The sequence below is a fragment of the Pecten maximus genome, chromosome 14, assembly GCF_902652985.1.
Source record: "Pecten maximus chromosome 14, xPecMax1.1, whole genome shotgun sequence".
NCBI classification, from domain to species: domain Eukaryota; kingdom Metazoa; phylum Mollusca; class Bivalvia; order Pectinida; family Pectinidae; genus Pecten; species Pecten maximus.
Window position 1 is genome coordinate 23,362,596 of NC_047028.1, and position 13,679 is coordinate 23,376,274.

General features: G+C 34.3%; 1 protein-coding gene across 1 annotated transcript in view; it reads right to left on the reverse strand.

Annotated features, from left to right (window-relative positions):
* Positions 1-463: 463 nt before the first annotated feature.
* Positions 464-13,679, reverse strand: part of LOC117342814 (tyrosine-protein kinase RYK-like) — a 56,292-nt gene continuing 43,076 nt past the window's right edge. The window contains exons 5-14 of the mRNA XM_033905073.1: positions 8,764-8,874; positions 7,978-8,134; positions 6,708-6,802; positions 6,165-6,290; positions 5,854-5,946; positions 3,936-4,138; positions 3,181-3,290; positions 2,288-2,447; positions 1,830-1,966; positions 464-1,292 (exon numbers count right to left, since the gene is read on the reverse strand). Of these exons, the coding sequence (XP_033760964.1) occupies positions 1,181-1,292; positions 1,830-1,966; positions 2,288-2,447; positions 3,181-3,290; positions 3,936-4,138; positions 5,854-5,946; positions 6,165-6,290; positions 6,708-6,802; positions 7,978-8,134; positions 8,764-8,874 (1,304 nt within the window). The 3' untranslated portion in view covers positions 464-1,180. The remainder of the gene's footprint in view (positions 1,293-1,829; positions 1,967-2,287; positions 2,448-3,180; positions 3,291-3,935; positions 4,139-5,853; positions 5,947-6,164; positions 6,291-6,707; positions 6,803-7,977; positions 8,135-8,763; positions 8,875-13,679) is intronic.

Genomic DNA, 13,679 nt, shown 5'->3' on the forward strand with positions numbered 1-13,679 from the left:
ATATGAATCAAATCCCTTCATTTTTACAGAAGAAGAAGGATTTTAAAGAATTTGCTATATTTCCCCTATTGGGCCCCGCCCCTAAGGTCCCTTGGGGGCCAGACCCACCGTTTATACAAAATTGGTTCCCCTTCACCCAAGGATGCTTCAGACCAAATATGAATCACATCCCTTCATTTCTACAGAAGAAGAAGGATTTTAAAGAATTTGCTATATTTCCCCTATTGGGCCCCGCCCCTAAGGTCCCTGGGGGGCCAGACCCACCGTTTATACAAAATTGGTTCCCCTTCACCCAAGGATGCTTCAGACCAAATTTGGTCAAAACCCACTGAGTAGTTTAGGACTAGTAGCGATTTAAAGGAAAAGTTGACGGACGGACGACGGACGACGGACGGACGACAGACGACGGACGCTGCGCCATGCCATAAGCTCACCGGCCCTTCGGGCCAGGTGAGCTAATAAGTGATTTGCAATAATCAATAGATTTGAGCTCCCATGCTAAATATAAGTGATTTGCAGTTATCAATAGATTTGAGCTCCCACATGAAATAAAAGTGATTTACAGTAATCAATAGATTTGAGTAGGTTTGTTACAAGATAAATACGGTATTAAGGTTGTAATCATACTCTCTATCACACCATTCTTCATCAGATTGTCACAAAATAATGCCTAGAAAGTTTTGGTTCAAACTTCAATAAAGTGTTTTGAAACTTAATCTGTCATATGAATGTTTGACTACCATAAAGACGTGCCAGATGGGGACAACACTATTCGTTCACCTAAATGTACATAAATTAAAATGACACCAACACGACAAAATCACATGCTTTAAGGTGGGATAAGATGATGAAATGTCAACTGCCATTTGGCAGTCATTCATGGTGGGGAAGAAATCCAAGTTTTGGCAGTCATCCACAGTGGGGAAGAAATCCAGGTCAATTGAATAGTTTGGCATGCAACGTTTGGTATTTCTCTAATTATGATTTTCCGTAATTATTTTAAAAATCTTCAGATGTGTGTAATCTCCCAAGTAATTCTGCAGTATTTAACAACAGTTTAGAGACATTCTTTTACACATAGCACTGAATTGATATTAAGATATAAACAACCCTGTCCTTTTTGAGAACACAAGCACTGGCCATGAAGCTGAACCTTGTAATGTTATTTTTGAGAATTGGTTCATATGTATTGACCCAGAGCTGTGTAGAAGTCCTGTAAACATATAAGGAGCTGTGAGAATTTTGGCCGTTCTTCCGGAGTTCCAGCCCAGCAGCATGCCATCACAGAGAACCTACAACAGAACAAAAGTTTTCCTCTAATTTTTGTTTTAGTAAATCAAACCAGACTAAATAATCAATCTGTGTCCAGTTCTTGTTAGAGGCAGGCATTAAGCTATTCCCCACTTTGAACTAGACCACTTCAACAATAACTTCAAACTTTGTCTTTTTATAGGTCCTATTTGTCTGCTGAATTCTGTATCTTAAATGTGGTGTTGCTTATTACAGGTTTGTGTTGTGTGTTAAAGTCTGTTTCTTAAATGCTGTGTTTCTTGTGACAGGTCCTATTTGGTTGCTAAAGTCTGTTTCCTTTCCTTCAGGCAGGTGAGCAGGTCAAGGAAAGGTTAAGACTAATGTAAACAATTTTTGTTGCTATTGATCCAACTACATTAAATTGCATTAACTGTATCTCCCATTCTGTCAACTCTTCAACAGTAGATAGTCAGTGCAGAGTATTCTTGAGGTTATTGATAGTGACAACACCTCATATGAAGTACAAATAGCATGTCATTATCATTAACAATTTATTACTTTGACCTATTGCGACTTACAGTTCATCAGGACAGTTGATAGGTTGAGCTATTCTATAACCCTCACGGAGGTAGGCGGCCATTTCAAATGGATCTATGTCAGCATAGGGCTGCTGGCCAACGGTCATCAACTCCCACAAAGTCACACCAAATGACCACTACAATGAAATGATATTTGTTGGTATATATACGAAACAGAAACACTGAACAGATGAATGGGGGTTAATGTTTCCACAAATTTTAATAGATACTCTACTATAGCATGTCTTTGAGAACGTTTGGTTACAACTGTTAAATGAAACTGTAAGTGAAACATTCACTTTGAACTCAATACAAATGTACTTAATCCTGATACAATCTATTTTGATTATTCCGAAATGATGTACTGTTTTGATTTACAAAATGTTACGCATAATATACTTAATTATAGGATTTACATTCCCCTATACTTAAATTAGTAGACATATTTATTCACTTACCACATCACTGGCTGTCGAAAATCGTTTTTCCAGCAGAGCTTCGATAGATAACCATTTGATTGGTCGATTCTCATTGTCGCCAAGACAATTATAATCTCCAGAGAACAGGTCTCGTGACAGAGCGTTGTCTGTTATCTTTAAAACCAAATCGTTGTCGATGCTGCAAACACATAATAATGTTCCATTATAGTACAGTACATAATTCTAAGTGGCATGCATCATCATTTAAGTGCAATCCATCCTTTTCCAGAGTGGCATGCATGCAATTTTCGTTTTTCTGAGTTGTAAAAGATAACTTCTCTTTCTAAATGGTACCCATCCTGTTTTGAGTGACACCCATGTTATGCTTTAACTGAGTGGCAGACATTCTACTTTTTAAGTGTGTACCAAACATTCTACCTTGCAATTGAATAGCACATATTCTACTTTTTAACTGAGTGGCATGTATTCTACTTTTAAACAGAGCGACACCAATGTTACCTTTAAACTGAGTGGCAGACATTCCACTTTTTAGGTGTGAAGCACATATTCTACTTTGCAATTGATTGGCACACATTCTACTTCTTAAATGAGTGGCACATATTCTACTTCTTAAATGAGTGGGGGGGGGGGGGGGGGTGTTTGGCGCATAGGCGTTTTTTATTAAGGCTAAAAAAAAATTTCTTCGTTTGAAAAAGGGGGAGGGGGGTCCTGGGGGTCAGGACACCCCCCCCCCCCCCCCTACCTATGCGCCAACCCCCCCCCCCCCCCCCCCCCCCCCCCAACTTAGTTATGTACCACTCATTTAAGAACCCCCAGGATCCCCCACCCCCCCTGGATCTGCTAGAGGAGTGGCACATATTCTACTTCTAAACTGAGTGGCACAAATTTTCACAGTGTCTGTATATACTTACACACAGTTCCTTGTTGCTATGTCTTTGTGTAGGATCTTCTGTCTGTGAAGGAACTGTATACCCCTAACTATCTGTATAGCTAGATATACCAGCTGTTGTGTAGAAAGTGTCTGAAATACAAATGCACTTAGATTAACAACTTTACATATCTTATTTCAAGCGCTGTTAATTTGTGTGGCTCTTTTTGTGTGTAGATTTATTGGCAATAATTTCATAAAAAATTAATGTTGGTTTGCTTCATTTCTGTTTAGCAGCTATGACATAACACTGAACATCTGCAACTGTGAGTGCTTCAGTGATAAATATCAAACAATACACATATTTATTTAGTTTGAAATCAGCAGCAGTCAAAAACAGAAGAAAATTGGCCTGCAAGACAGATATACAAGTGAAAACAGTAGAATGGGTGTATGATGGGGGAAGGAATTATCATTTGATGGGAAGGACCGATAGATATAAACAATGAAGACAGGCAAGTACTGTATATATGGAACAGGAAGTAGGGAATAGGGAAATATGACAGACAGTTACCGCTGATAACAGCTGGATCCAGCTTAATCAACCTTCCTTAAATCAAGGAAAGTCTAGGACAAAACATTTCCGTAGGAAAGCATTTAATGACGGATTTCCGGAAAAAATCCTTAATTTGTGCAATGCTTCCCAATGAAAACTGTTAAATTTAGAAATTTCCCGAAGCTAAAGAATGTTGATTAAACTGGGGTCAAACAACAACAGTAGTTTGGTTGAGTACATACACAGTGAGATCCTGTATCGGACACACCACACTTCTGTAAAAACTTTTTAAGGTTTCCTTCCGTTGTGTTAGGATAAATTACATAGGGACACAACTGGTCCTCCACACAGGCTCCAATCACTGGGTATATGTTTTGGTGAACCAAGCCTTTCATCATACAGCTCTCCGTGAGAAATAAATGTACCTGATCCGATCTCGCCTGATCTGTAAAAGGAAGGGAGATAACTCAAATCATAATGTTATTCTAGATATAATCTTTATGTAAGATTTCAAGGATGACATTTCACTCTCCAAAATTCACAAGTGTGTTCCATAATCAAAAAGAACCAGCTATCATTCCTAGAATAAGTAGATAAATAAACTCTACTCTCCTGAAGTAAGTGTCATAATGACTTCACAGTCGATTTCATATGATGATGGTGACAATAAAAGAAAACAAAACATACCATATTAATTCTGAAATAAGCCCCCTTTTATTTATTGTTAAAGTTAGTATTAAAGTTTAGGGTGAGCTTATATATAAACCCCTTTTAGCTTACAATTCTAAAGTTGATTATTCTGCAAATATGAAGTAGGGGGATTTTTTGTGAGCAGGGGCTTATATTTATGGATTAATATGATATTAATGAAAAACAATTGCTATCTTCATTTGACAGAAGAAAACTGAAGTCTAAAATCACTTTGGAGAAATACATTAATCATTTGTCTGGATAAGAAGTAATACCTTATCTGGGGTGAAATGTTTTTGCGATATCCTAAAAGTAGAAAGGGATTCCTCTGATTGGTAAGAGTATTTGATATATGTATGCGAAAAGATTTTTGTAGAACACAAGATTTCTACCCAAACTTTGAATATTTATTAAAACTGTACTATTTAATGTTCCAAGCCAGTGCTAATATGCTAATGACTGAATTGTGATTCAGTTATTGTTTAAAATGTGTGTAACCCAAGGGAGAGGGCTTGTATACATATAACCCGTTGCCCAATCCCTGTTAAATGATTTGACTGAATAAAATATTTTGAAATTAAATAACATTCGCATATTAATCACAATGTCAACTGTACTAATTTTATCAAATTGATGGAACATTTCATTGTGCGTCATGTTGATACTTTCTCAACTGGGTACCGTAAATATTCGCGTATAGTGCGCACTTTTTTTTCAAAAATTGACAAGTGAAAAAGACCACTGCGCGCTATACGCAAGTACAAGCCTTTTCCCGGTCAGAATAAATGTGATTTGACTGAGATTTGTGATCGTTTCCTTTCACAGCAGGATTGATTTAATACTTATATATATATATAACATATATAAAGCATTAAGAAAGTAATGGTTAACAAATAATCAAAGAAATGAATAGTTATTTTAATGTTTAATTCCTTGAAATTGTGTATTTATCAGCAATTACGTGGATTTATCTAAGTCGATCGTGAGCCACATGTTCCGTACACATACGATCTCACTTGAGCATGTTCCCGTATTCAGGTCCAAAACGATGTATAACATCTCAATTAACATCAAACAAAACTTGAAATGATATAGCAGTACTTAGTTATTTCATACTTCTAAATTAATCACCTTATAAATCCAGAATGTTGCCAGAAACTGATAACGTTCAACTTGTTTATTTACGGAAGCTGAAACAGCACGCATGCGCAATTAGGCACGGGTAACACTAATGCCTTGATCTCGTGATTAATTTTCCTTTCTTGTCTGGATAATTAATTTTCCTTCCTTAAAATTGTCTGGATAATTATTTCTCCTTCCTTAAAATTATCTGGATAGTTAATTTCCCTTTCTTGTCCAGATAATTATTTTTCCTTTCTTGTCTCAATAATGGATTTTCAAACAACATATATATTTTATGTAATAAGCTTGTTATCACACCATTGAGTGATTAAGAAAATTAAATGGTACCTGTGACTGTTTTAACAATAATCTCTTGGTCAGCCCCAAAATTGTTATCTCCTTCACTGAGTAATGTCCCTTGATAGACTTTCCCAAATGTGCCTACAACAGATGAAGGAAACTTAAATAACAAATAATACACAACATAAACAGAAATTATACAATATGCAGATTTTTAACTGCTTGCTTTGAGATTCTGTACTTAATATTTTATAATTTTATAATTTGAAAAAATTCTGAATTTATATCAATTCTACATGTACCAGTATAAAAGCAACTTCTTGATATAGTATACAGTGTTCCTGAGTTTTCACACTTACCTTCTAATAACATTTCCGCTAAAGATATTCTTTTTCTACTGATTGCAATTTCTGTTAAAATTTCTTTTGGATCAGGTGGAGACAACTCTGGTATAGGAGATGGTCCAAGTACTGAACAATTTCTCACTGAAATCAGATGAAACGTGGTTTTATAGTTGTGTAATTTTTTTAAGTTTCAAAACCTATCTATAAACATGTGCTGTATGAATAGCTTAAATATCTTATCAGTAGATACTTGTAAGGTATGTATGGTTTACATGTACATATATACATACTTTCCTTACATATAGACCTACCTCACTTATATACAGGTTTTTTGTTACAAATAAGTCATACGATAAGGAGTTATTTCACAAAAACTTTTATATGTATATTTTATTGACTTCTCATTCAGTTTCATTTGTTAAAATTGTTTTCATCACTGCAGAAATATTACTCAGCATTCGATATATTTATTTTAAAGTACGTAGACTAGTTGACATATATAAAGCTATGTAGAATGCTATACACAGAATACAAATACAAATAAGAAGACAGTCCTACCTGAACCCTTTATACTACTGTCAACTGGTGTCTCAACCCGTAAGAAAGACTGGCTTTGTTGTTTGGTCAGCGCCTGAGAACTACTAGTATTATCACTGTAAACACAAAAATATATCTTTATTGAGAGAAAATAAACTGTAATTCTATTTATGTAATTAGACGTATAATGTATATACCAATAGTAATAGGGTATAAATATACTGAAATTAGAAATTTATGAAATTAGGTATATCATGAATACTACAACTAGGACTATGAATTTTTAAAAAAGAATGAAAAAAAGATAATAAATGTACCCTTTGAGGTATTTGTAACTGACACATGAATCAACCAGGGGTTTGAAAATATAAATCAATTGAATTCGTTTTTTTTTTTTTAGTCATGTATCTTTTTTCTATATTGCACAGTGATCATGAGCTACCGGTTGTAATTTGACCCCAGACTGACACCTAAGTTCACAAGCACCCTAAGGGAGGTAACTCCTATAAAACGATATAAGGTAGATAACTCTGTATACTCTGTATATAATCGAGAAAATCATTGTTTCCATCAAATGTTGTAATTATCAAATCTGTTATTACATAACATAACACCGACTTCAATCTGTTAACATCTAGACATGATAGCAGCATGATGATTCTTGTATTTGATTTTCTTTTTCATTTTCACATGGAAGTGAAGCTAGACCGACATTTGTATTTAATTCTGTTATTATGGAAATATAACAGGAGGAATTGATCCGGTCTCTGTGGACAAGAATTTACCCCGGTAATTCTGTCTCCAATTAAAGAAATGCAACTATAATCTGATTCTGTTTTTACGGAAATGAAATTTTATCCCATCACTTTGGAAATGTAACAATATAATCTGATTCTGTTTCTAGAGAAATCTAATTATAGACTATGATCCTGTCTGGATGAAATGTAAATAGAATCTGATTTTGTTTCTATGGAAATGTAATTATATTCTATCTCTATAGAAATGCAACTAGAATCTGATTTTGTTTCTATGGAAATGTAACTAGAAACTGAATCTGGTTTTGTTTCTACAGAAATGTAATTACATTCTATCTCTATAGAAATGTAATTACATTCTATCTCTATAGAAATGTAAATAGAATCTGATTTTGTTTCTATGGAAATGTAATTACATTCTATCTCTATAGAAATGTAAATAGAATCTGATTTTGTCTATATGGTATCTGGTCCTGACTCTAGTCTTTGGTATGTAACTATTATTTAATTTTTATATCATTTCAGGTGTAACTTACTAGTATTTGATCCTGTCCGTGTAGCCGCGGTTGTTGTTTTTCTGTGTGTTGAGATAGTACACAGCTACCGCCAGAGCAATCAAGAGAATCACGGCACAAGCACATCCGACAGCAATGTAGAAAATGTGAGTTGACATTGTGTGTGCTCCGGCAGGTTCTGTTAAATCAAGATTACATTGTCTTAGAGTGGCTGTTTTCGGTTGTTTAAAGTGCACCATGTACAATGTTCTTACAAATCACAAAAGTTGTTGCTAGATTAGAACTATGTTTTCATGAAAATATGTTTCCATGTAAAATCTTGGTCGGGGGAAAAATGAATTATTTTTTAAGAAATATTGTCTTCAGAGCTTCTCTGGACCATCATTTCACATTAATACAAATGTAGGTGGAGGTTGGGCTGGGTTGGGAGGAGGAAGTTTGGGGGGGGGGGGGGGGGGGATAATAGGGACAGCAGTAGCTTATAAGGTAGAATTCTAAAGTAATGTAGATTTAAGAAACAATATTCCATCTATGGGACCGTCTCATTAATCAAAGAATCTATCTAAGATTAAGAACTATTTAAGATATTCTCTCACAAGAATTGTCCTGAGATATATTGTACCAATACAGTTAGTATAAGAAACTGTAAAAGTCATACACAAATAGCTTCCAACACTAAGAGTCTTATTGTCATAACCATAATACACAGAGATTTAACAATTTCAATTTCCGAACCTCTAGGCCAATCTGAGCTACTAGTTAGAGCTATATTAAAAATGTTGATCTTGGAAATAACATTGAACCTACCTGGAGGAGAGACTTGATGGACAGTGGTGTTTTTAGTCGGGGGCAGTGACGTAAAGGGGTACACTCCTCCCAATGGCTGATCATGTAGGAACGGTCTGGACATTGATGAATCTGTAAAATAAACATCTTATAAAATAGGATGTAACTGTAATAGAGAAGAACTCCCTACTGGACCTGTTGTAATCATCAAGATAAATTAATTACAGGTTGTGATTACTGAATAAAACTAGTAATAAGAAAGTATTAACTTGCTTCATGTTCAAAAACAATTGCAACGTTGTACATAAGATGTACGTTCTTCCTGCGGCACATTTATATCAGATCTTAAACTGATTTCTATAATGACCAAACACTGCTTTTAACTTTACCAATACAAACTGTTTTTTAAAATAAAGGGCAAATCACGAAATAATGACAACATATGGACATTTTTTTGAAATTGTATGAAATACAAGATGTAACAGTCTTTGTTCTTCTTAAGCTGATTAGGAAGATAGAGACTTTTTTGTAAGGGGTACTGGACTAAAACCACACAGAAACTGGTCAGACACTTTTGTATTAGGTACGGAATAGACACTTTTTTGTGTGGTATTGGCCATGGATGGACACTGGATAGACACTTCTTACATGAAGTACTAGTCTTTTATTGACATTGGACGAACAGTATTTGTATAGGGTACCCAAATCTGGCCATTGACTTAGCTGCTGTCAGCATTAGGATATTTCATACAATATTTTTTAGCGCTTATCACCAATCTTTGTAAAATCATTTTGATTAATTGATTAATTAATTATTCACATGGTATTTTCTAGAAACTGACTCCAATAAAATTCTTCTGAAGAAATTTTCTACGAGAGAATTATTTGAGTATCAGCTGTAAATGCTACCTTGAACCACAAATACAGGTCTATAAGTGTCACCTATAACTGAAATTACCTGCCTATAAAAGCCACTTCTTTCTATATTAAACACCTTTTTATATAGGTCATGCGTCCCGACAGCAGTAAAATACATGTAGTTAAATCTGTTTTAATGGGTCATTGGTGATTACAGGTCCCTAGTTAAATCTGTTTTAATGGGTCTTTGGTGATTACAGGTCCCCATCCCCTCGCCCGACACCCTGATGGCAATTAATTAAGTTACGTTTATATCAGCAACCATTATTGCTATCCAGATTGATTTCCATAGATACATATGGTGAAACTAATATTAAACGGATCTAAATGAAATCATGACTTTTTTAAATGGCTCCCTTTATACTGTTCCCCTAATATGTCAACTGAACATTTCTGCCAATACATAATCCTTTCTATAGATCAGGGTTGTTAATAAACCAATAAATCTGCCAAGAAACTGAAAAAAACAAATAAAAGAGTGCCAATTAGCGGTGTTGATGACTGACATGCTGATCCCTTTAGGGGCTGTTCTTACATAATTCCCCACTGATATCATCTTGCTAACCCTACACCTGGCCGGGGAATCAAGGCTGATTCACTGCTCCATTGTTTATTGTTTCCATGGCGATGTGTCGCCATTAATTAGGTCAATGGCTGTCTGTGACACTAAATCGACCAATCAGACTGTAGGGTTGACACGTTGATAGGTTTTGAGAGCTGGGCCTGATTTACATTGGCAGGATAATTACACCAGCATTGGATAATCCCAGGAACTACCATCCTCTAACACCGTATTACAGTCTGAGCTGATAATACGTTGTTGTTTTTTTTGGAAAAAATCAAATGTGCCAGAAAAGGAGAAGCACCATCCTTATGATTTAAATCTTTGGAACACCCACACAATTTACCATTATATATATTAACCATTTCTGCAAACGGAACCCTCCCTAAACTGACCAAATGTTTCTGTTCATTTTCTATGTACATTTTCTAAGCCAGTTTGGAGAGCTGTACTGTACTGGGTACTTTTTTATGATTGGTTCTCGATTTGCTGAATATACAAAAGTACACTACTCCAGGTATATTCAAAACTCGTTAAGATCTCATGCATAGATAGACTCTAAAACATAAAGATATCCACATTTAAAGTCCATAAATGAACTGGATAAAAACAATATTGCATTTTAATGACAGGCATGAAGACAAGAAACTGTTTTTAAGTGTGCACAAATTTGTACAAGAGTACACAAATTGTGTTGTTCTGCTTCTACCCCCTGGGAAAAAAACAGAAAGAGAAATTGAAAAGAAAAAACAACGATAATTTACAGAGTCAATTATACCAAACCCTCAATTCAAACGGGCAGTGAAATAAAGAGCAGTTAGAATTTGGCAGGTGATTTGTGGAATTAAGACATCCATTTTATTAATTAGACTAATTTCCGTGAACTTATATAAGTGTAGCACCAACCCCTACAGATAAGTACAGAAGGATCATTTATCTAAGTATACACCATCCGTAAAAACTTCCACTGAAAAACTGAGGAACAAAATGAGAAATTAAAAACTCTTCCTTCCCCAAGTACTGAAAACGTTTTTGCACATTATACAAGAACTTGAGAAATCAATTACTTAGTCCTTTTTTGCCAGGAACAAACATTCCTCATAAATTTTGTCTGACAGTTCTACCCTCATTTCCTACCTGTGAACTGCCACAACTGAACACTGTAGCTACAATTCAAATTATCACACTGCCATTTGGGAAAAGTTCAAAGACTTTGAAATAACTTAAGAGAAGGAAAAAGAGAGAGAAAAAAGAAAAAAATACAACTCTCTTTTATCAAAGAATGACAACCCAACACAGGCCTTATGTAATTGTACAAGTTAAAAAGTTTTGTGGGATTTTAAATAAGATTTTAGCCAAATTAATTCTTTAAAAAACAAACACTTTTTTCCCTATTTTTTTTCTATTATGATTTTAGCCTTGAGGTTTCCAAAAGAAAAATTTTGATCATAAAAATACTGCGCTGTTACAAATTGCTGCTTTTAAATATAACACATAACTGTAAGTCAGCATTAGCTTCAGTAATGAAAATTGGTGTTTAAAACTGTTTTGTGTAAGTGAGTTTGTAATACATATGCATTAAACTACTGCAGTGAGTTGAGGGATCCTAATCTCAAGAGTTGCAAGAATGTACCATCTATCTAAAGACAGATATTTTGCTGTAGAAACTGTTTCAGTTGAGAAGTGATACATCACCTATTTTGACAAAGTTATTTCTTTTATCACAAACAGCTAATTTGATTATCATTCGTCAAATACCTTCCTCCAGCTTCAGCAACTCTCAGTGCAGCTTTCTATCTTCACACAACAGGTACCCCGTTTATTAGGCTCTGCCACTCACCCAGTTTCTCCATGGAGATAAGCTTTTACATGGTCTCCAGTCAAAAGCCTGGTTTACAAATTTCCTGTTGGTTTTTTTTTTTTTTTTTTTGGAAAAAAAATGTTGCTTTTATTTTCAATGTGTTCCATTTTTAAAAGTTTAATAAAGTTTTATTTTTGTGCCAAACACGTGTGTTAATTCACTGTAAGGATATTTAATTAATTATCGCCTTGTTTTACAATTTATCAAGTTGACAAGATTTAGAAATCCCTAATGATGTTTTAATGAATATGCAGCTGAAGATTACCATTTTTAACTTTTTACTTTATTTAAATTATGGTTTTTTTCTGAACACATAAAGAAAATTATACTCCATTAATGTTGTAATTTGTATTCACTTTTGCCTCATTCTGCATGAAATTAGTTTCATAATGTGTGAAAAAATGAAAGTAAGTGGAAGCAGAAACTTCTGTATACACAGCTTTATATGAAGGGTCTCATAACATTAGTCTTATATATCTGATAACTTTTCTTATCAAACCAATTTAATCAACATACACCCCAAGTAGATTACAAACATTTTTCTGACTTTATACTTGATAGAGATCAGTCATAATCTTTTTGATGTTTTGAGATTTCATTTCAAATGTTGAAGCCTGATATCCATGCCATATTTTATAGCTCTAATTGTGTCAATATACATGGTGTAATGACAAAATTATACTGCTTTTGTTTTAATATTATCAATTCCAAAATTTAGCAAGCACAATCGGGGAATATATATACAAACGAAAGTTGAAAAAGAGTTATCAAGTTTTCAAAATAGCATCAACAATCTTTATAATAGAAGTGCCCCAGTCTATTTTTATCAATCTCAGAATGAAATATCTACATGGGACCATTGTCTTAGGAGACCCTCCGAGTAAATTACAAACTCTGAAAATGTCTTAAAATAATGAGAAATTATTATAACAAACAAATGTCAACCATCAAAAATCCAAGATGGCCACTAGCTAAGTGTCAGCTAACTTTCTTTTCTGATTATAGTCTTAAAATCAAACATGTTTAAAAGAGCTATAAACAAACTAATATGTCTGGTATATGAATTTGAGAGAGAACTTTTGGCGATTTAATTGAACTGTAGCCTGGTGGTTTAGGGATGACAGAAAGACAGGCCAAACTAGAACACTGATGTAGGGTGATTTAAATAATATTACAACTTTATGATTAGTGATGGCAATGATAGGTGGCTGGAAAATTTACTTCACAAATGATTCATAATGAATTTCTGAATGTTCAAGAGACTACAAATTAAAGAGGACATGTTATCACTAAGCTGTTAATGTACTTAAGAACAGTATCATTCAATCATGTTATCGCTGAAAAATCACCCCAATGAAAATCAGATATGTTAAAAAATACATGTGAAATAACCTGCTTGGTTGAATTCAATGTTTCATCCTTCAGTATTAAATATCAATACCAACACATTAAGTTCATCAGTTTTTGAATGGCACAAAAAATAGGTCACTTAGTGTTTCTGCCCCCTACACCTGTTTGCATGTAAAACCACAGTAATACATTATAATTTTTTATTCAGGTAAATTAATACTAACAATATGTACCTCCCCTCCCCAT